The 24,562-nt window shown below is 41.4% G+C and overlaps 1 protein-coding gene across 1 annotated transcript in view; it reads right to left on the bottom strand.

The window, feature by feature from the left end:
* LOC134532749 (monocarboxylate transporter 7) overlaps positions 1-23,875 on the bottom strand; it is a 139,938-nt gene extending 116,063 nt beyond the window's left edge. Inside the window, exon 1 of the mRNA XM_063369563.1 lies at positions 23,777-23,875. Coding sequence (XP_063225633.1) covers positions 23,777-23,812 — 36 coding nt within the window. The 5' untranslated portion in view covers positions 23,813-23,875. The remainder of the gene's footprint in view (positions 1-23,776) is intronic.
* Between the last annotated feature and the right edge of the window lie 687 nt (positions 23,876-24,562).

The following is a 24,562-nucleotide window of genomic DNA, read 5'->3' as shown; positions in this document are numbered from 1 at the left end:
TTTGCACGTACTAAACATTGTTCTGTTTACGGCGTAACTGGAAAATTTAGTTGATTTTAAAATAATGCTTGTCTAATGGCCCTGTCAAACTTGCGCTTCCAACACCTTCCAGTAAAATAGGTCTAATAATAATGGAAGTTTGCGAAGTCACCGAAAACGTCACCAGCGCATTCATGTTGTTTTACAAGTTGGATTACTTAAGTTTCCATCAAATATTTTGCACATAGGACAGGTTATAAATAGAGACCTGCAAAATTCGCAGGTTCAATGACCTCCAGGATAGACTCTACTACACTCTACACACTCGGGCAAATGCCACCTGTACATTGGCTGCTGACTTGTGAGTCGTCTCGACTGGGTGGCCTGTGATTCGACACTTCTTTGAGTGAGAGTCTCTAATTGGCCCTCATTACTCCAGATTAACAGTGAACCAATTGCAGAAGCAGCGCTAAGGTATAATTATTTGAATTGTAGCATATCACGAAATGAATCCGCGAAATTTGCAGGTCTCTAGTTATAAATCATGTTGAATGTTGCACGGAATCAGCCAATGAGAATCCTGTCCAGCGAAAACAGAAATGGCCTCTGTTTCCATCACAACGAATCTTTGAAACAGCGAAGAACTCATGAGCGAATAAAGAGGTTTATGTCCAACTTTATTTGATGGCGAAAGATCTAAGCCATATTTCCTCCCACTCTCTTGTCAAATATAATTAGTTGGAGACAAACAGTTGTGAGTGTGTCAGCTCCTTAAAACCGTTTTGCAGACCAAACAAGTGGGATTATTAGGTTTAAATACATATTTTGTTGAAATGTTGTTCCTCCTAAATTATTATTTAACAAACAAACTATGTTATTACTACATTAATATATTTGTAATACCGGGTTCGGATTATTACCCGGACAGATATGCACTGTGTTGTCCCAGAACCTCAAAAAGTTATAGTTATTTGTAAAACTGCACACATTAATAAGCATAATAAAACAAAATTAAGTCCAATTATTGAATAGTCTATATCTTTTCCAAAAAAAATATATGCTCGAATGAAACATCAATTAAAACATAAAATTATGTGCCAATTATCATAATAAATACCCATTATTATCTCGGAAAACGTATTATATATATACTCACACATTCATATATATACACACAAAAAATAACCATAGCCATGTATTGTACAAAGTTACAATGTATTCATTTTAGTATTACAAACTATTTCTTGGCAGCTGGTTTCCAAAGGAATTTTTTGTAAAAGTACAGAATTGGTGATGAGTGACCCAGGTCAGGGAATCTAAATGGTCTCGATTTTGCTTAAACAGTCCAACTTCTGATGAAATAACGCAAAACCACAATGGTAGGGATTTGTGTTGGTATCGATTTCCCCGATTCAAAAGTTTTAGCTTAGAGGGGAAAAAATAATTGTTTGTTCATTTTCTTCTTTTCCGTTGTTCGACTGCTCGTTCGTCTGGAAACATCTACAGGTCGCATCAGTAGTGGACATAAAGGGATGGTGTTGATGGGGGGGGGGGGGGGGATCGCTCCTTGAAGTTTTGAAAGTATATGCATATCTCACTGAAAGCAATACGTTACATTTGTATGTTGCGAGGTGAGCTGATACAATACCTGCCACTGTAAAATAAATTTTGTACTTTTAAAGGATAGTCCTTGGAAACCCAGTTGCCAACGATATCACTTTTAAAACCCAAGGAATTTTCCTTGTAAAAAGTACAAAATTTTCTACAGTAATGGAACTACAAACCACACACGAAATATCCCTTGGCTTTGATGAATTATTGACGTGACAACGTCTAATAAATCGATGAACGCCGGCTGCACGCACGAAAAAGTGTCCCGTTACGCACATTGTCCCGTCACGCTGTCCCGTTACTATCATTGTACGCTTGCGCCGCATCTAGCTATCTATCTTCCACTCGATTGAAACAACCATCGATTTGACTTTTTCGAGGCACATTAAACTTGAAACACTCCCATTCGTTTCCTACTTTTCCTATAATCGTCCTATCCTTAACAGAATAACACAGATTGGAAAATGTTAAATAGCAAACATGTATAAAAGTTATGGTTAAAATAATCTCTTCGTTAAAGTAATAAACATATTTGAATTAATGTGTGCAAATAAAAGTAAATTTATCAATTAAATTGTAGATTTCATTTCACTCCTTCTTTGTATCCATACAAAAAAGTGATAATTCAATAAAAATGATTCAATTTTATTCATAAAAGAATGCAATCATTTCATCAACGTTGTCACGTTAAACTATCTTCCGTAAACCGACTTTACAGACAAACAATTTGTTTTAATACGCAAATTCAAATTGTATTATTTAAAACCATTTTTTTTTTCAAACCTTCTTCCCTTACCCCCGGAAAAAAATAATTCATGTACCCATCACTAAGTCGCTCAACATTTCAGTGCAGTGGTTCAGTTTTGTAGGAGACTAATCGTGGAAAGTTCCAACAACTTATCTTGTTTGTCCCGCTTTTTTTTGTCCCCCTGGGGAATGTGTCACACGACTTCGCTATCTTTGAAGGTAAAGCTCAATCATCTGTATCGTCACGTCTCGCCACACGGATTTTGTGTATGGACTTAAACCTTCATCCCCCGTGTTAAGTGCATTTCAGCCAATCTGAACATTTTGTAACCGACCATTTGTTTCTGGCCATAAACTACGTAAAACTCAGTTTAAACAGTATAATCCTTTATTTAAATTAAGAACTTGAGACCCGAAAATTTTCGCGATTTCGTTAGGCGTCAGGCCTTATGTTGCTTTTCCATTGGCTGGTTTCTCAGCGAGAACATTTTAATCTACACTGCCTGATCTCTTACTTCTCTCCTAGCTGGGTGTCATTGGCTCACGGTCGTAGAGGGGCGTGTCCAAATAACTGCGGTCCAATCATGAATACAGTGAAGGTTTGCATACTGAATTTGCGAAATTGCAACTGAAAGAAACTCATACAATCACGGAACACAGACGATGATATACAGTGTTTTAACGTTCAGCTGGTCTTGGAATATTTTCGCGAAATATGCATGCTCATACGGATGGGAAACCACGTGATAAAACCTAATCCCATGGTTGAATCCCCGGTTGAAAAGGGCCTGGAATTTAAAAGCCAATCCATATAGTCGCTGATTAATAATAATTGCTAAAGCATATGCTGATACGCTTTATTTATCTAGTAAACATAACTAGGAACAGGGAGTGGAAAAATACGCGGGTTCAATGATCTCATGGATAGACTCCACGATCCTCTATGCACTCGGGCAAATTGCATCTGCTCATTGGCTACTGGCTTGTGACACCTGTCGTTAACTGGGATGCGTGTGATACGATACTCCTTTTGTGAAGGTTTTTCACTAGCCCAGAGGCTTTCGGATAAACTTTGGGGCAGTAAAAGGGCAAACGTATTTGGATTCTAGCCTATCGCGAAACCGATCGGTGAGTTTTTCAGGGCAGCGGCTCCAAGTGCAGCCAGGGTTTGTGGAAGCTATAAGGAAGCTATGATAATAAATTCTTTATAGGCTTGTTCCTGATTTTATTTTTGTTGGGCCGGGGGGGGGGGGGGGGGGGCGGGGAAGCTGTATAGAATACACTTCAGACAAGCAATGGTCCGGGGGTCCTCCACCGGAAACGTTTTAAAATATGCTTTAAAACGCATTTATAGGCGATCTGAGAACCTGATAAAAAGTATCACTTATAAAAGTTGGGTGCTGACAATACCACTGCTTACAATTATGTCCTAATTCGTGATTAAATAGAAGGCTATCCTCTAATTTTTCGTCGGCCATAAATTGAGTCACACATCCGTCATTTGAACTAGGTTAATGAGTAGCTTTAGAAAAAAAACAAGGAGGGGGGTAAGGGGGCTCTTGCAGCACTTGTCCCAGTACGTTTCCGTTGCCAAAACATCGAGCCAGTAGCTGTCACTGCAAGTCGACGACTGTGTTTACCAGGAAACGCGCGTTCGTGTGGTGTTTTGTTTTCCGCTCCTACCCCTCCCTGTCCCATAAACTCCTTCCCTCGATTATGATAATTACCGTCCTCGTACTTCATTAGCGGCGATGATGTACCTCCGGCTGGTAAACAAAGAGCACGCGCGTCGTCAAAAAAAAAAAAAGATATTGTTCCTGCCTCTCCGTGTTTGCAGGACGTTTGCAATCAGCCTCGCCCCGCCGGAGACGGACTTGTTTAGACGAGGGGTGCGGGGTGTGACGTCCCCCACCCCCTTTCAACGGCCGAACCAACCCCACCCCCCGAAAGCCGGAAACGAGAAATTTCGCCTGGGCTCGTCCGTCCGACTAGCGCGCAGGTCACAGCTCCCTCCAGGGCCGCAACTAGAGTCTCTGGCTCCCGGGGCATGAATGGATTCATGCGCCCCCCCCCCCCCTCTTTTTTTGCACATACCACACCAATAAAGCATTTAAGCATTTTCCATACCTACATGTAACAGTTTCTGTGCTTCTGTACCTTCCATGAATGAACCCACTATGTCCATAAAGTAGTCCGTATAATCACTTAGACTTGTTCATTAAATATGTTGAGACGTTATATTGTAAATCAGATTAGACATTCCTGGCATGCAAGTTAAAAAAAACTTTTTACCAGTTACCAGTTGTAGTAGGAATTACAATGCAAGCGATTTCGGCGCCCCCACAGCTTTGCGCCCGGGTCGTATGCCCCGCTTGCTCCCCCCTAGTTGCGCCCCTGGCTCCCTCGCAGCCGGAGACCTGCTGCAATGCTACAATGTTGTTGCAGTTTCGCCCTTCTGACCGCATCGCAATTGGGTTGGAGGTGTAGCGTGACTCGCCACCTAGTTTGCAACGTGCAATTTTAATGGGCACGTGCTCTATCCTTCCAATGCAGGATTTCTACCACTAGCGCTGTTCTTGTTCCGGCGTGCCCTGTTGCCAGATTTACGCCAATTTTTTTAGTAAGAATTGCTCAGTACTATTTACCATATCCATGTGTTATTTTCAAAGTAACAATACTATATTTCTTGCAGCATTAAAAACTATTTCTTGGGAAATGTTTTCCAATGGAATATTTTGTAAGAGTACAGAACTTCTTTTTTTCTGTGCCCGTGGCATCATTTGCTCTATAATGCAGAGAAAGGTCACTAAACCAGATATTAGTTCCAAGTTTTTTTTTTTTTTTCCTCCAATTTAAACTAACTGGAGACTGTGGACACAACTCGTTGTTGTTGCTCGAACGAACTCCTGGTCGAAAGGACCCCCGCTCCCGCAGAACCGGAAGAAGACCGCTACCAGCTCCCTGCTCGTAAACAAACGCCTATCGGAGAGGAAACGGAACGCAGGCACTCGCGCGTGTGTGTGCTTGCGTGCGCGCGCGCAGCGGACCACAGTCAGTTCATCGGCGATACTTCCTGACCTCTCGAACCCTGGCTGGTGTCGGGGACTCACCACAACGCCGAACGTACAATCTTTGAATATATATACTGTATAGAAGTCGCGAGTGGATAGGATTTACTCTACGTTTTTCATAAGCGTATGATGAGCAGCTTGGGAACTCCACCGCTGCAGTGCGCTGCCGTAACGCCCTGTATCGTCTTAGTTGTTATTTACACGTTAGAACGCAGCGCTGTCGCCCGCTGTCATTCCCCGCTCCCCTCATCCATCATTCACTGCAGCTCAACGTCGTTCAACGGGAGGGGGAAGGGGTGTTTGAAGAGTTCGAGACTTGTCCGCTAGGGACCACCACAAGTCGATGCCCTAGAGATGGTGGCGATTGCGGCGGTGAATTAACCAACTACCTCAAAACCGTATTAGAAATTTTAACCTGGGCTGGCGACTTCTATACAGTATATATATTCAAAGGTACAATAACGCCGAATGCCAAATTGACTACAACGCCGACAGCTAGAAAACTGCTGTGTACCATAGCGCCTAATTACCACAACGCCGAAATACATTAACGCCGAAAAAATGTCATTGCAGGACTGCCACAAAAGGTTAGGTTAGGTAAGGTTAGATTAGGTTAGGCTAGGTTAGGCTAGCCTAGGTTAGGTTAGGTTGTGGTATTTCGGCGTTAAGATACATATAAGAAACACACACAAATTCACTCAGTTGTTTTTCATTTTGCTCCTGTGCTTCCCCCCCTCCCCCCCCTCACCACGCAGCAACATTTTTCGGCGTTACTGTATTTTGGCGTTGTGGTACACAGCAGTTTTCTAGCTGTCGGAGTTGCGGTCAATTTAGCATTCGGCGTTATGGTAATCGACGTTATTGTACGTTCGGCGTTGTGGTAACGACCCTCTGGCGTCTCTCCTGGCGTCGGTTCCAGACGCACTGCAGACAAGCGGGGTCTTAGGTGATTAATGGCTCTTTTTTTAAGTATTTCGCGGATTCATTAGTAGCCTTGAAGTTCTTCTACTGCTGACTGACTTCAATGATTGGGCTGCATCCATGGGGTGACCATGTCTCCATGATTAGGTGGTAACCGGGTGGAGCTATTTTTCTTCAGCTCATGGTCTGCGCCATGGGCGTTGATCCCGGGAATGGAGGGACGAACACCCCCTCCCCTCCCCAACATCTTTCATAAAACAAAATGTCCCTCTCTGTGGGATCTTGCTTGTGCTTGCAAAATCGTTAATGTAAAATGAAAATGATAAACGTAATACCGTGTGGGCATAGGTGTGCCCAGACATTTCTATTAGGGGGGGCCCTGCTAAATTTTTAAATCAGAAGCTAAATTTAGAATGTTAAATAGCCTAAATACATTCACTCATTGACTTGTTTATATTTTTGTGCAGTATCAACGAGATATGTTTACTAGTTAATATTTATATCTGTATAATTTTAACAATCTTGAAAATATATTTTTTTTTCCATATACGATGTTTAAAATGTACTTACACATTTTTCCCCCTCGAATTTCCAATAGCTTAGTCCAGATCTACCTTGAAATGAACTTCTTTTTAGAGAATGCAAACACAGCAATTCAGACAACAGAACTTTAACAAACCTCCTAAAAGATTTTTTTTTGCTTGGCCATTTTAAGGGACCTCATGTTTTAAATAAACTAAGGCGGCTGTATTTCCAGAACGATAAAATGTTTAAAAATATTGTTTATTAGCATGCTGCAACACTGAAACACAGTTTGAGTGTCACAGTGCCAGGAATATACGAATATTAACGAACGCATTAGAGAAAATGCCGATCTGAGTGATTACATTAGGGGGGGCCATGGCCCACCTGCCCCCCCCCCCCCCCTGTAGGCACGCCTATGCGTGTGGGAATCCTACAGATTTTCACCCATTTTCTGCAACATGTCGACTAGACGCCAAACACACTGGCTGCAGTGTGATGTTGGTATTGTGGAAAAAGTTTCAAATAACTATGTTTTATGGACGTGACTGTGTTTAACGACGTAGATTCTAATTCATGCTTGCTAAAAATCGTCAGACATGGTCAAGCATCATTTCCAGCAATGTTTTGGGAATTATAATAATGTAATGGTGAGGTAAAAAAAAAAGTGACCAACTACGTCACAGCGAGCCGTCTCCTTACAATTCCTACACGTAGCAAATGTTTAAATTTGAACATTGCTGGATAATGCAGTTGAGAACTTCTGGGGGAAATGGACATATAGATAGACGAACTCTTTTCTTTCAAGATTGATTAAAATGATCGTACCCCATAAAGATGTATCCATACACGACATAATAAATAATGATATAAATAAGCTCATCACTGACTTACTGACTCTGTAACGCTATATGAATTCTTTTTTCATGTGCTTACAGTGTAACATTTTCATCGCTCAATGCTAACTTGTTCCTCCTATCATTGCTGCCAAGTCCATGGCGCAAAGATAACATGCATGGGGGCATAGCGTCATGTTTTGACGAGGCCGATAGTTTCAGAATATTTCTGTGATAAAGTAGCCTGACGTGGTTTAATTTGCCACGTTTTGGTCGCGTACATATATTTGATATAATTAAATCGTTGGCCTCCACTTGCAAATATGAATATACCAACCACTGTTGTGTCAATTTTCCAGTGATAATGATATGATTAAATTGATCACGAATATATGTTAAGGCACATTGTAGCATTATAATGCCATTCAATTGAGCACCTTCATACGAATCGCACTGCCAATATGGTTGTCAACCTGGGTGTGTATTGAATAGAATCCACAGCAAGGAAGATTACTGAATGACCAGAGACAATTAACGTGCAATGTAGTTTTTCGAGAGGTTCTTCATTAAAACAAAAAAATCATTTTTCATTATTTTTTTATCATTTCATATATCATAAATAATTATCATTTGCATAATATTATAAGAAATTGATTTTTTATAAATATTTCGTGTATATTAAATCAAAGTGTTTGTTATATTAATCATTTTTCAACGGACGTCTTACAACTTACTAGTATACAAAAAATATCTTTTTGCCGGAGTTGAAAAGTCGAAATGATTTTGGTCGCACAATTATAACACCCTTAAATGATTCAGTTAAAATATTCTTGGAAAAAAAGGGACTCATAGCACTAGACCACCTCAATTATGACAGCGCACATAACTAGTTGGTCCTGACCTAAAAGCGCACTGTCTTGCATCCACGACCGATTACTCGATGAAACTTGAAATGCAAACGACCAAACATCGGGGTAGTCCACGAGGTAGAAATTTGTCCATTACAATTGGTGTACATTTAATGTTTATCTAAGTACCTATTTCAATGGCAATTTTGGCATTATATTATGCTTATTTATTTAACTTTATTATAACGTGTTTTACTATGTATAAAATTGGAAAGGAAGGGAGGGACGTATCACGCAGATATCTTCCACTTCCTTGGCTTCAACGCCACTGGTTTATCTCCTGGGCGTTTGTGCGCAGATAAATAAACGACCTCCTCGCTGACTGACTTGAAGTAGGACACAGCGAAGAGCGCAGAACACTTGGAACACTTGACGTCTCACTTAAACCGCTGGCATCCGTCCATTAAGGCGCTCGGTGGAATCCATTCGTCCTGAGCCCGACCTCCCTCAACTCGCGAATAATTAACGCCCGTGGCTTGAGACGAACACTCAAGGCTCGCGTCCTTGGATATCCGCTCCTTCAATTACCACGAGTTTAATTTAATTCAACTCAAAACCCTTTCCTGGGGTTTCCTGAGTTGAGAGGGGCAGAAAATCTGGTACCTACGCACATAAATTCGTGTCTAACGCTCTGAACACAGCACCATCTACAAATCCTCTACCCCACTTCTCGTATAAAGTTGTTCAAGAGACACTGCGACCGTGTAAACCAGGGCTGCCATGACAGTTTCTTTGATAGAACGCGTTTGTTCATTGTTTGAAAGGAGAAGGGAGGGCAATCGCTCTGATAATAATAATTAGAGACCGGAAAAATTCGCGAATTCATTTCGTGATAGGCTAAAATACAAATAGTTAATACCTCAGTGCTGCCCATGCTATTGGCTCACAACTCACCTGGATGACTCTGGGCCAATGAGAAACATTCAACCAAAACTTTATCTAATCACAGGCTGCTACGTTGGGACGTCTCACAATACAGCAGCCAATGCGTGGGTAACATTTGACCGAGTGTACGTAGAACTATGGAGTTCATCCTGCAGGTCATTGAACCGGCGAATTTTTCCGGTCCCTAATAATAATAATTTTCTGACGCATAGAAAATGTTACGTATGTATTTATGTCCTTTTGAATTCCCATTACCAGCTTTAATTCTGTGTGTCCCGCTAAGAAGGTGTTTTAAAATTCATTTTTTTAAAATTAAAGTTTTTTATTAAACTTATAGTTTAAAAAAAACTGAAAGAAACTGCTTTTATCGTTGAATGAACTAAAAATAAAATTTAAATTTAATTTTTTTGCGGAACAGTCAAATAACGCACAAAACTCTGTATAACTAAAAGCGTGGGGCGCTACCTTCTTTCATTTTCGTAATGAATATATTCTAAAATTTTCGTAATGACTATATCATAAAATTAGTGATAGAAAATTTAAGACAAATTATATCAAGCTCCCCATTTTAATTTTTTATTTTATACTGTTATTAATTTCGTATATTCATATTTCGTAATTACTACATCCTAAAAAAATAGTGATAAAAATTTTAAGACAAATGATATCAAGCACCCACGCTTTTAGTTACACAGAGTTGTGGTGCATTATTTGGTTGTTGGACAAAGAACTTAATTTTAAAAGTTGATTTTTTAAATTTTTAATTCATTCATAGATAAAAGCTGTTTTTTTTAGTTTTTTTATAGTTTATATATAAAATAAATATATATTTAAATAAATACAAATCTATAAATATGTATTATATACAACATCTAAATTTTTTTTATGGTGTATGTTTTTTTTGTAACTCGCCGCTAGACGGCGCTGCAGCGCATCAACTTCCAAACCGTTAACCCGATTGCCATGGATACACAGAAAATCATAGGTCATAGACAGCAATAATTGCGTGTCATTTCTCTATGTCTACCACACTGCCATATAGCACCATCCATTTTGCTTTAACTCGTGGACAAAAAAAAATTAATAACCCTGTGTTCAGCTCGGGCAACGCAAAATCATTTACGTTGGATACTTATCCTTTCTGTAATTATGAACAATTTTTTCGACGTGAAGCCGTGGCCTTCAAAGGAGAGCCCACGTATTTTAATTTAACGCCCGTTCATTTTCTTTCCACCAAACAAGACTTGATGTTGAGGAACCCTTGCACACAACCGTGAATCATGGGATGATCCCGTCCTTAACTGTTCCTTGGGGGGGAGGGGGGTTAGGGGGGGGGGGGAGGGTTTGGACAAACTACTCCAGTATTTACAGAGGTCGATAGCGCCGCCTGATAAAGCGCGCACAACAGTTGCTCAATCCTTCGATTATCACTATTCAAACACCAATGTCCTCGAACGCCCCGCCGCCGCTCTGCCCCGTGGACTTGAACCATCGCGCGTCTCATACTCTCTCTGTCTCTTTCCAATGCACGATATCTGCCATTAGCTCTGTCCTCCTCCCGGCGTGCTCTGTTGCCAGACGTACTCCATAGAATACTAAAGTTCAAGACACAACTTAGTAATGTAATAAAAATTTCTTAAGATGTTATTTTGTAAAGTAAAATTTTGGAATGAGAAATTTTTGAAAATACTCTTTTCCTGTTGTGTGTCATCAAGAGCATCATCTGATAATTATTTAAATTTTATATTTCTATTGAGTTGTGATTGAAAGACGCCAACTTGGTGTCAACTGTTTTTTCAACCATTTTTTATATATTTTAATATTATTTAATTTTTTTGATGTTTTGAGCATAGCTCATATTTCAATGGAATGTCTAACAATTAGTAGAAACTGACTGCTATAAAAGTTTATCCTGAGAAATAACAAATGTTTAGCCTTGAATTATTATTATTTTTTTTCTTTCAGATGAAAGCTGGTATAAAATAAGAATAATGCTAACAGCCGGGCAGTACCAATCTGGCAACAGTGTTACACATTTACACTGTGCAGTAAGCGTGGGACAGACTATAAGCAAGAATGCAGACCACGCGTGCAAGCTTCGCTGTGGCAAATTCTTTATGAACCCAACATTAAAACGACTTTCTTGCTTTTATAACTGACATTGTACTGTAAGTCCGTGTCGCAGTGCAGGAAGTTTTGATATTTTTAGCGACTAGTACCTACATTAAAATATGCGACTCATTAAAATTACAACCTAACAAGTTCGATCACTCGCCTACCATTGGAGGAAAACACGAACTCTCTCAACCCCTCACTCACACAAACTCATCACCGACTATGCCATAAATATAACAGTATGTAAAACTCTAGAGGTTTACATGTTGTTGTATTAAGTTATGCTCTTAAAACTATTTTGAGCTAAGCTTTTTAAACTAAATTGAGCTCCTAAAACTATGTTGAGCTATGTTCCTAAAACTACTGCAACAATTTTTTTTTAAATTTTACTTTAATTTCAAATAACTGCTAATAATAACTAAGAATAAATACAGAATAGTAATGTAAATCTTGGCAAAAGAGTATAGTGTAGGTACTTGTGTCATTTGTATACACATGTACATAAATGTAAATAAAATTTATAAGTAGAGACCTGTAAAATTCGCGGATTCATTTCGTAATAGGATAGAGTCCAAATACTTTTGACATTATTTTGCGTCAGTGATTGGGCCACAGTTTATCTGAAGGACTCTGGGCCAATGAAAAATCTTTAACAGAAAAATTAGCGAATCACGATCATTCCAGTCAACAGGTGTTACGAGTCGGTAACCAATCAGCAGCAATTTCCAGACCAACTGCGTGTTAAAACTTTGCAGCATTAGCTATGTTTCGTGGTTGGCTGGGTTTATTACAGGCGCATGTCCACTGTCGGCGCACCAATCACAGCCATCCAATGCGGAAGCAAACTCGTCCTGAATGACCCGGCCAGACAGGGCGATGGCTTCTCTCGCAGACGGCAGCCAATCACAAGGGAACAATGGCATACCTTGTTGCAGTCTAACTAGGGATCAGGTTATTTCGCGAAAAATGCATGCCCCTAGTAATCGGTACTCTATGGCTGTCGATCGCCATTGGTCGTCGCCAACCCTGGCGCGAACAGGACGTACTCCTCTAATCGGAGCACGTTCTGCGGGTGTCGCAGAAGTACCCAGGCTCAAGTCCTCACGCATGTGCTCTCGACCCAGCATACCTCACTCGCTCCTTTCGGGTACTATACCAGTTCGGACTTGTACAGGTCTTGGCCTATACAAGCTTATTTAGCGCGCTATACAAAATGTTGACTTAATATATATTATTTTCGACAAATAAATTTCATTGAAAAAAAATCTGTTGAACTCAAATTAGTAATTTTGTTCACTTCATTACTGAAACAAGAATCCAAATCAATCTACTTCAAGATTCTATCTTTGTTTCGTAAGCTACGTATCAGTAGATATGTGCATGTAGGTATATATGTTGAAACTACCTTAAAAAACAATTTTTTTTAATAAATTGGTTGATTCCAATTAAATATTCTTTGAAAATTATTTTACTAGTTTTTATGTTACTTACATATTCTGCCAAATTATAACCTACAAAACTATTTTCAATATGGCGACGTTTCTTCGCCTGTAATTCCCAATTTTCTCGAATTCACTTCCGAAATACCACCTCGAATATACCCCTCGAATCCGAATCTAAATGTCAAGGGTCAAAAATAAAATAATTTACAAGAAATTGCACATATTAAGTAGGGCACTGAATCATCTAACCCCTTTAAATGTTCTTTTCACGAAGAAAAAAATTCCTAGAATCAATACAACATATTGTAATAGTTTCAGGATAGGTATGAAGGAAAAATGTTGACATAGTAAACTTCATAGGTTATCACTGTTGAATTTTTTATTTTTTTTATTTACTCTGAAATTTTTCTTGGGAATTTTTTCCTCGAATATCGAATACTTCTATTACTAAGGGTGTGATGGTATTTGAGGATTGGATGGGCACATCCATATTTTAAACCAAAGATTTTTTTTTTCTTGTGAAATTTGAGATAATTTGAAACAATTATGTAACAGCTCTGTATTGTTTTTTTTTGACGTGACAACGTCTAATAAATCGATGAACGCCGGCTGCACGCACGAAAAAAGGCCCGTTACGCACATTGTTCCGTTACGCTGTGTCCCGTTACGCTCATTGTACGCTTGCGCTGCATATATCTCTCTTCCACTCGACTGTTTATAAAGTGAAATGAAAAATTAATGTGGTTTTCATTGCTTATTACAACAACAATTTCGGCAATAAAGGTTAATTATTCTTGCATTTTAAAAATCTGATTACTAGTATAAATTCAAGTATTTTTATTCTTTTATTATTATTAAAATAAAAATGATTCAATTTTATTCATAAAGTATGCAATCATTTCATCATGTTTTGTTATGACGTTGTCACGTTAAACTATCGTCCGTAAACCGACTTTACAGACAATCAATTTTTAAATTTTTTTTTTCATTTTTTATTTTTTTTATCGCGTCACTTTGTTGGTGCGAGAGCGCTCGCTGAGTGTCCGCTGCTGGGACGTGGGGCAGCCGGGCTTGTTTCTGATTGGTGCGGGCTGCGTGCGTTCCGCGCCGAGCAGCTGTGTGTCTGTCTGCGGCAGGAGGAGGGGAGACCCTCCGCGCACCATCTGCCGCCGTGTGCTCTCGGCCTGGCTTCGTCAGGCGGCCATCTTCCCCAGCCTCGGTCCTCGGGAAGCCTTCATTTCACACACGAGAGAGCCACACCCGAAGTTCCCCGAAGTTCATGCTCACTTTTATTCCGTTTTATCTCATTGTATGAACCGGTGTGGCATTAAACTTTGCGGTCGATTAGGATAGGTTAGCTACGTTTTAAATACTTTAAAACATTGTGGATGGTTGGTTATATTAGGTAAGTATAGCTACATTAAAAATACTGTAAAATCATTTTATGGTTGCTTAGCAAATAACTTTTTATTATGTAGCTATCCAGGGCTAGGAAACCGTTTACATGATTTCACAGTATCTTTAATGTAGGCTCTGCAACCACACCACATCACGTCTGTGCGAGACAAAAACAACTAACGGCACAGCTTTCTATACAAACAGTGGGAGCGAGTTCAAACATCAAGTTATAATTTAAGGGTCGTTGTTAGTTATAGATCTTTAGAGTGAATGTTTTGTTGCGAGGCTGCTAAGGACGTGGCCGGCCTGCAGGTTCGGGGCTTTCCTGCGGGATACATAGGGACACCCCTTCTCACTCTTAAAGCGGGCGCAGCGCAGGCCTCAGGGAGTGGCCACCCCTGCACGATTACATGGCAAGTGTGTAACGCCGTTTTTTTTTTCCTTCAGTTAATTGTTGTGCCATATTGGTTAGACGCCCAAAACATTGGCTGAAGTGTAGTGTTTGCATTGTGTAAACAGTTTTAAATGACTATTTTTTTTATGAAAGTGACTGTTTATTTAAATTCTAATTTAAAAATACTTACAGCCTTCATACGTTATCGAGCACGATTTCTGCGTTATTTTGAGCGGAAAATATGGCGACGGTGAGGTTAAAACGGGACTTCATCTACGTCATAGCGTGTCGTCTCCTAACAATGCCTAACTCCGTGGCAAGTACAACGACCCTCCATTAGCTCACCCCTTGCCCTTTTTCCAAAGCCTTCTGAAGGAGTTTTGATGCCTCTCTGTGTCTCTCTCGAGGCTTCGGCAGGCCTCCAGAGCCCTGTTGCGTGGTGTGGCGTAACTAGGACGACATTGTTCTCGCAGCTTCGAGTGTTCGTGTGCCGATAGTAGACGACTATATGAAATGGCATCAATCAATCGTGAATCATGGATTATTCTACAAGCTGAAGCGAAAAATACATGCTTCAGCCGTAACTTACCAACAGGCTACAAGCCTGTACCTGTTTGGAGAGACCAACTGATTAGTTCACTCAGGGTGGTTACAACTTCCATGATAAATACTTCAGTCTAAGAGCGTTGTCTTCAAAAAGTGCCGATTGCCAGGTAGTACGCCATGTCGCGCCAAAACGTTTAGAAACACTGGTTGGAAATTACTTCCAGTTTACGTAGACTACTTTCCGATGGAGAGTGCACCTCAAATAAACTGCACCGTGTTTCGACTTCAGAGTTCTGTGTTCCGTTGTGAACACGGCAGACATGCACGGGTGTGGCAGAGGAGTGGCTATGGTGTGGACTTGACAAGTTTTTGAATGCTTAGTTTATACTCCAAGACGGTTCTTGCCGATTTCGTGTACTATTTCAGTTTTTTCAGTGCCCGTAAATGTAAAAAAAGGTATCCGTAAAATTGACGAAGATACCTTAATAATTGGTACAGGGCCGTCTGATTGGTGAAAAGGAATGGGGTGGGGACAGTTGAGTTTAAGATATATTTTAATGCTTGGGTTTTTCACCGATAGGACGAAAATATGCCAATTCTACAAGTACTTAATGCGATACGCACAGATCACGATTACAGTTATGGCCACGGTAACGTTTACAGACTTGAAATTTTCTTTTAACTGTGGGGTTTTTGAAAGTTATACATTGAATAACAGTGTTGTGAAAAAAGGGGAAAGGGGAGGGGGGAAATAGACGTAATTTTTGTCCGCGGGCCTTGGTTTCTCTCGATGGCCCTGTTTGTAACCAGCGTTCTTCGTAAATTTAAGGTGAAAATTTATATAAAAAAAAACCCAAAAAAAAAACACGAAAGTTCAAAAGCGAGCGCAGGGAGAAATGTTAGAAAATTCAAGATGACGGAGCCTGATACCGCTTTTTCTTTTGTTAATAAACTCCGATGTCCGGGACTTCCTAGCTCTCGGACGGGAGAACTCCGTGGAAAGGGGTGGGGTGGGGCCAGTGGCGGATCCAGAGGTTCACCTCGGAGGGGGCACTCTAGGATTTCAGAGTAGCCAGAGGAAAAAAAAATGTCTTAAAATTACTAAATTTGTATTATTAATCTACTCACACTACACGTAACATCCAACCACCAGATTTTACGATTCTACAAGAAATTCGTTAATTATATTAAAAAAAAATTATTGGTTTCAGAAACAATCATTTTTGTCGGCAATATGAATGTAGCAGACAACTGGTTTTTCGGAAGGGGAGGGAGGGAGGGCACTTGCCCCTGGTGCCCCCCCCCCCTTGGGCCACTGGGTGGGGCGAGAGGTCGACTGATCCACTGGCCGGAGGCGGAGGTCGTCGGACGTCGACCTCCACACCCCCTCCCCCCCTCCCCCTCTCGCGCCGTCGAAGGGTGACGCGTGTTCGGTGTTTACCTCCGGAGCGTCACGGGCGATTACGTTGTTTGCATCTCCGGGGGTCGCCGAGGCGGGCCGGCTGCCACGCCGCCGTCGACAAGTTGCAGTCGGTTCGAGGACTGATCGGCGAAGAAGGCGCCTCAAATAAACAAACAGGACTTTGCGGACATTGTAGTTCAAGTTAATTGGATCTTCGTAGAAACTTGGCTGTAACTTCTTTTAGGCCATAACTATTTTCTGTGGTTTAATTTTTTAAAAAAATATGTATACGTTAGAGCATAGTATATGATTTTTTTTCTGGAATGCCTGGAAGTTAAAAGTGACTAGTTGCTACAAAAAAATAAACGTTTCCCCTGTGGGATCATTGTGTTTGTTAATGCCTTATTTTTGGGGAATGACTGCAATGACTAAAAATATACACTAAATGTGGTTTTTGAAAATCTAACTGTGTGATATCTGCTTCAATGAGGGTAAATTTTGATTACTACACGTTAAAACAATTTTTTACGGCATACACATTCGGTGGGCAGAGCTTCTGGCAAAACCACGTGATTTAAAAACTGTTCGGGATACAGAGTTGTGTATGCTTACGAAATTACACTCAAAAGGATACTCCGAGGGCTGGTGAGTTGTTCTGTTTCCGTGTTTCGTTTTAAAACTGTATTGTTAGGAGAATGAAAATGGTTAAAAACGAATGTTTTCCAGAATTAATTTGAGACGTGAAACTCCCGGTACAGATACGTGAAGGCACTAAATAAAGGGCGTTTGCATTGCACCTTTTTGTCTTCACTTAACTGCCGCGTGTATTGGTTTCCGCTTGAATTTGGGGACGCACCACAACGCCGAAATACCACAACGCCGAACGTACAATAACGCCGAATGCCAAACTGACTACAAAGCCGACAGCTAGAAAACGGCTGCGTACCACAACGCCGAAATACATTAACGCCGAAAAATGTGATTGCAGGACTGCCAAAAACGTTAGGTTAGGTAAGGTTAGGTTAGGCTAGGTTAGTCTAGCCTAGGTTAGGTTAGGTTGTGGTATTTCGGCGTTAAGATACATTTAAGAAACACACACACAAATTAATTCAGTTGTTTTTCATTTTGCTCCTGTGCCCCCGCCCCCCCTCCCCGCAGCAACATTTTTCGGCGTTACTGTATTTCGGCGTTGTGGTACACAGCAGTTTTCTAGCTGACGGCGTTGCGGTCAGTTTGGCATTCGGCGTTATTGTACGTTGGGCGTTGTGGTAACGACCCCTTGAATCTCATTGTTGTCCTACGCACGTCGAGAAGAGTGCGCGCCAGTTCAGAGTATGTACTTGTACGGCCTTTGAATATATATACTGTATAGAAGTCGCCAGCCCAGGTTTAAATTTCTAATACGGTTTTGAGGTAGTTGGTTAATTCACCGCCGCAATCGCCACCATCTCCAGGGCATCGACTTGTGGTGGTCCCTAGCGGACAAGTGTCGAACTCTTCAAACACCCCTTCCCCCACCCGTTAAACGACCTTGAGCTGCAGTGGATGATAGGTGGGGGGTGCGGGGAATTACAGCGGGCGACAGTGCTGCACTCTAACGTGTAAATAACAACTAAGACGATACAGGGCGTTACGGCAGCGCACTGCAGCGGTGAAGTTCCCAAGCTGCTCATCATACGCTCCTGAAAAACGTAGAGTAAATCCTATCCACTCGCGACTTCTGTACAGTATATATATTCAAAGGTACGGCGCTGGAAGCAGCAGCGGCTAGCGTCTGCGACTTCCAGATGGCAGTGCGTCCGCAGGAGGTGTCGGGTCGGGTATCGACCGCGGTGCCTGCCCAGCGCAGCGGTGTCCCTGGGGCTGGGTCTGGGGGAGGGGAGGGGGGGGGGCTCGCACCCCTGCCCCCCTCCAACCCCCCCCCCCCCACACACACAGACACATGCACGCCGCGCGCGGCCTTGACACACTGCGGAGGGCCGTTTGGCGGCGCCGCGCGGACGCCGGGGTAAGGTTGTCGAAGGTGGGTCGCGGTTGATGGAGAAGGGGGGCGGGGGAAATGATCCAAGGGCGACGGAACTACTTACGCCCATTCCGATGCGGAGTGCGTGGCAAAACCCTTCTTCTTCCCCAGGACACGTGATCACGTCAACCCTTCCTGTGTCGTTCGCCCAACTAACACACGCGGACAAGAATGCGGCGGTTCCTTTGCCGTCTCCGCAGGATCGACAACATGACGGGAGTATTCACTGGAAATTTAAAGGGGGTTGTATCTTAAATTATTTTACGTCTGTTATTGCGTGTTTTGCACTTGATTAAAATTTTTTTTTTAATGTTTATGAAAGGTTTTTCTTTGTACCAAGGCATTTGTTTTAATGAAATTAAAGGCTAATTTCTTTTTGTCAGTCCTAGCATGTACTGAAAGCATGAAATCATGTGGTATACAGTAACCGTTCGTATGTAGACTTCGCCTTCAAACTATTTATTTTTAGTGTATACTATTCATAAAACGTTATGGTTTTCCAAAACCCTAAAAAAAACAACTCAGGTTAATATTTATGCAGTCCTGAGTAAATGATTCACTATTGACAGGGTTGTTAAAATTAAGTATTTTTTGTATACCGTTGTTAATTATAATTTTAAAAAATTGATTATAATATTTTTTTGATTTTTCTAAGACCATAAAATAGTGTCTACTGAAAGTAGTATTACAGTTGTCATTTTTACAGGGAAAAAAATATTAAATGCTAAACACCAATTATTATTTCACAGGAGAAATTATTTGTTAGACACTATCAAAAACAGGGCATTCCATGAAAGTATGTGCATTGTTGAAACGAGCCAAACTTCTTAAAATTAAATCATATCAACAAAATGTTAACAAAAATGATTGAAATCAAGATGATGTCTTTCAATCACATCACCTTAAAAAATAAAAATAATAATAATAACAGGAAATTTATCAGATTATGTTCTTGATGAAATACACCAGGAAAATGATCTTCCAAAATTCTCATTCCAAATTTTACCTTACAAAAGACAATTTTTTTTTTTTTTTTTTTTTCGATATATTAAACAGATTTTCATTATATTACAAAGCTGTGTCTGCAACCTTGGCGCTCAGTGCTGATAACAGAAATCGTGCATTGGAAAAGAGTACCTAAATGCCTAATGAAATGCAGACTGCAATCTCAGAATGAGATGCGCTATATTACCGCGCATGGGCGGTGCGTGGTACATCGTGATACGCCACTGACGCCACAGTATCGCTACAGCGCATAGAGCCATGCTTTCCAGGGAAGGGTGAGGGTCACTTGCGCAAGCGCATACACCCCTTCTCCCTGCTACCTCTCTCTCCCCCCCCCCCTCTCTCTCTCTCTCACTCACCCTCCCTCCCTCCCTCCCACAGTCACGTGACGCACGTATGACTGCAGTGCAGTCGAAGCGCGGCCTTCTGTCTGCTGCGGTTGATAACCAGAGATAAGGAGAAGGTCTCCCGCAGGAAGCGGGCAGATTACGTGCTGTTCAACTTGTCGAGTCCACTAATCTGCTGTTGGAACGGAGTTTACCACTGCATTCAGACGGCGAAGACAACCTTACAGTCCGCAAGCAGACGCAATCAGAAAACGTCTTCTTGCGGCTTAGAACGTTATTTTGACGAACGAACGGCGCAGTGATGAGACCTTGAACTCACATTCCGCAAGACCCGGACTTCGAATCCTGGTCGGGGAATTATTGTTTTCCGTGGTCAACTGAAATTTTCTCCAGGAAATATCGGGGTGGTTGCTTAACAGTATAGGCAGGGACAGCATTTTTCGCGGCAAAAAAAAAAATCTGAACGAACATTAGACTGCAACAAGGCATACCCACAACAGCTAATTTTTTTCCCATTGTGATTGGCGGCCGTCTGCGAGGCCTAATTTGACCGCACCAATCAGGACGCGTTTGCATCCGCACTGAATTACTGTGATCGGTGTGCTGACAGCAGTAGATACCTACGTAACTGAAAGAAACACACCCAATCACGAAACACAAACAATACTACAGTGTTACGAATTTCAACCAGTCTCGAAATCATTTTCGTAATAAATAAAATTGCATACCCCTAAGTATAGGCCATGTCCGGTAATATCGCATTATAACTGGTTAACATTGCGTTTTAACCGTCTCTAATAATATTGCTATCTAAATAAAATAAAAATTAACATAGTACTTCTGAGATTTCTGGCTGCAATTATAAATATTATGTTCTGCTCGTGGCCCTATTACTTCAACTCGAGGCTTGATTTAAATATAGATGTTCAAGCGAGTTTTTATGATAACAGACTTGAAAACCCGAATTTATCTTATTTAAGAGCTTGTCTTTCAATGTTAAATATATTTTAACCTTAAGATTTTAACTACATGTAATCAATTTCATTTTCATGATTTATATAACACAAGCATCAATTATATATTAAATTTTTTAATGAGAATGTATGGTTGTAATTTGTTTTGAAAACATAATGTGATATCGTACGATAGAAAACCTTTTTAACATTATTTGTCTGTTTGAATATTTAAGTTATTATTTGTTTAGAAATAATTTCTTTAATTATTTTCGTAACTTTGGGCACATTTAAATTTAAGTTCAGCCGAAACACAAAAATTTTACTTACTTGCCATGAACACTTTTACCTAAGACTGTACGTCTGATAAGCTAGTTCATTGATTTATTTCTCATTTAAAACATAGTGTTAGTTAATGTCTGCATTGAATTCGAATTGCTCGCAATTAATAGCTGATTGAAGAAACGATTATTTTTCACTAGTAACATATTACGTTATTTAAAATGATTTTCATCCTGTTTTTTTTTTACTTTAGAAGATTTCTGTTACAACTAAGGTGCATACTGTACGGTTGTAACAGCAACGTACTAAAAACTGTGTTATTCTCATAGGACGATTAAAGTCGCGTTGGTAATGTGACACTACTGCGAAACACTATATTTCTTTTCTAAGATGCGAACACTTTTCAGGAGGCTGTATAGGTCTTTCACACATTTTGAAACCATATGGAGAATATAATAAGAGAGAGGATAGACGGTGCTTTCAAGTCGTTTATAACAGGACAGGGTGCTTCAACACACATTCAGACGGCGATAGCTTAATACTGTGACGTGATAAACAACACAAAAGCAGACTAATGAAAAACAAGATTAGCAAGACACGCATAAATAATTATTTATGTATTGATGTATTGGTGTGTAGAAGTAGTTTTGTGAATGTAAGGGAAATGTGTAACAAACACGGTGCTGCCATCTGTGGCTGATGGCGCGAACCAAAGTTCACAAAGCCAAAGGGAAAACTTTATAGTACTAACCGCTTACTGAACGAGCTCGCTTCGAGGAATTCCCGTCGTGTCACTCAGCCACTCTGCTAGGAAGGAGTGTTCCGGCCACTCTGCTAGGAGTGATACGTCCGTTTGTGCCTGACGACGGAAACAGATTTCAATTCCCGAAACATCGCATTTTTTTTTTATCATGGAAAGCATTTACTGTGTTCGTCTGTGCCGTCGTCGTTTTCTTGTCCAAAACATCCGTTCAGTTTCATCTCTGTGTTCGCCTGTGCACCGCTGTGTTGTCCGAGGGTTGTATTTTATCAGTTTATTTTCTCCTGTTGTTACAACTGTATCGTCGCTGTCATTCCACTGTGTTCTTCAGTGCCGTGATATATTTTTTTATTCTGACTAATCATTTAACATTTGACATCGACTGATGGTCAGAGACCGGAAAAATTCGCTAATTCATTTCGCGATAGGCTAAAATACAAATAGTTATACCTCAGTGCTGCCTCTGCCATTGGTTCACAACTCACCTGGATGGCTCTGGGCCAATGAGAAACACCCAACCAAAGCTTTATCGAATCGCATGCTGCCACGTTGGGACGTCTCACAAGACAGCAGCCAATGCGTGGGTGGCATTTGACCGAGTGTACGTAGAACTATGGAGTTCATCCTGCAGGTCATTGAACCCGCGAATTTCTCCAGTCCCTACTGATGGTTTTAACTACGTCATGAATAGAGACCGGAAAAATTCGCGGATTCATTTCACGACATGCTAAAATGCAAATTGTAGTATTGTTATGCAACTTCTGCTATTGGTTCACTGTTAACTTGGAGGAATGTGGGCCAGTTATAGACCCTCAGTCAAAGCAGTACCTATCGAATCACGAGTCTCCCAATTGAGACGCCTCACAAGACAGTAGCCAATGAACAGGTGACGTTTGCCCGAGTATGCACAGGATCGTGGAGTCTATCCTGGCCATCACTGCATACGCGAATTTTTCCAGTCCCTAGTCATGAATAGAGACCCGGAAAATTCGCGGGTTCATTTCGTGTTATGCTAAAATTCAAATAATTATACCTTAGTGCTGCTTCTGTCATTGGTTCAATGTTAATCTGGAGGACTGCGGGGGCCAATTGGAATCCCTTCACTCATAGAAGTGTCGAATCACAGGCCACCCGGTCGAGACGACTCACACAAGTCAGCAGCCAATGAACAGTTGGCATTTGCCCGAGTGTGTGGAGGATATTGGATAGGGGCAGGAAATTTTCGCGAAAAATTCTGAACGCCTACTAGACTGCAACAAGGTATACCCACACCAGCGGTTTCTTCCTTGTGATTGGCGGCCGTCTGCAAGAGAAGTCGTTGCCTTGTTTGCACGAGCCACTAAGGACGAGTTTGCTTCCACACTGAATTAGTGTGATTGGTTGTTGTAACAATCGACATGCACCTCAAAGTAACTCACCCAATCACGAAACACAGACGATGCTACAGTGTTTTAACTTCCAGCTACTCTCGGGATCTTTTCGCGAAATTTTCATGGCCCTAGTCATTGAACCCGCGAGTTTTCCGGGTCTCTAGTCATGGAACTATGAAGGAAGGAAGACGAAGGGACGGTTCCGCGCGAGCGCCGACTGACGGACTGACGAGGATGTCGCCGGAGGTGTCCCGCTCACCTGCACCCGGACGTACGACGGCGGCCTGGACCTCATGGCGGGGCAGCCCTCGGGGAAGCACGGAGACGACCCCCCTCCGGTGCCGGCCGTCGCGGCTGCTGCTCTCTCACTGCGCGCCTCTCGGCGAGACGCCGCGAGGCCTGATAAGGCTGGCGGACTTCGCGCCCTGTGAAGCACCTGCCGCCCGCCCGACCTAGCAGAGCGCCGCGCCGGGGCGCCTGCCTTTCCTTCTCGGACCGTACACCTCTTCAGCCCTCATCACTGGCTCAGTTGGATACAGCAAACACTCAGCTATGACTAGAGACCTGTAAAATTCCCGATTTCAAATCCCTAAAGTATATAAGACTCCATGATCCTCTACGCACTCGTGCAAATTACATCTGCTGATTGGTTACCGACTCGTAACAACCTGTTGACTGGAATGATCGTGATTCGCTAATTCTTCTGTTGAAGTTTTTTTTTTCAATTTGGCCCAGTCCTTACAGATAAACTGTGGCCCAATCACTGAAGCAAAATAATGTCAAAAGTATTTGGACTGTATCCTATCGCGAAATGAATCCGCGAATTTTACATGTCTCTCTAGCCTATAACTTCTAATAGTGTCAATTGTAGGCGTTGTAGAATTTTTGGTTCAAGGTCACAATCAAAGAGTAACGGAAACCGTTTATGCGTGCGCAAGTTACTGCTTTGCTGTTTTTTTTTCTTTCTTTTTTTTTTTTTTTCGCTTGCAGCGCTACCTATTAAAAATGTCGAGACTCCTGAGCTTAAAGCGTCTTGTGTTTGCAG

This window comes from Bacillus rossius, chromosome 6 (genome assembly GCF_032445375.1).
Source record: "Bacillus rossius redtenbacheri isolate Brsri chromosome 6, Brsri_v3, whole genome shotgun sequence".
In the NCBI taxonomy this organism is placed as follows: Eukaryota; Metazoa; Arthropoda; class Insecta; order Phasmatodea; family Bacillidae; genus Bacillus; species Bacillus rossius.
The sequence above is the reverse complement of the archived record's forward strand: the minus strand, read 5'-3'. Positions and strand labels throughout refer to the sequence as shown.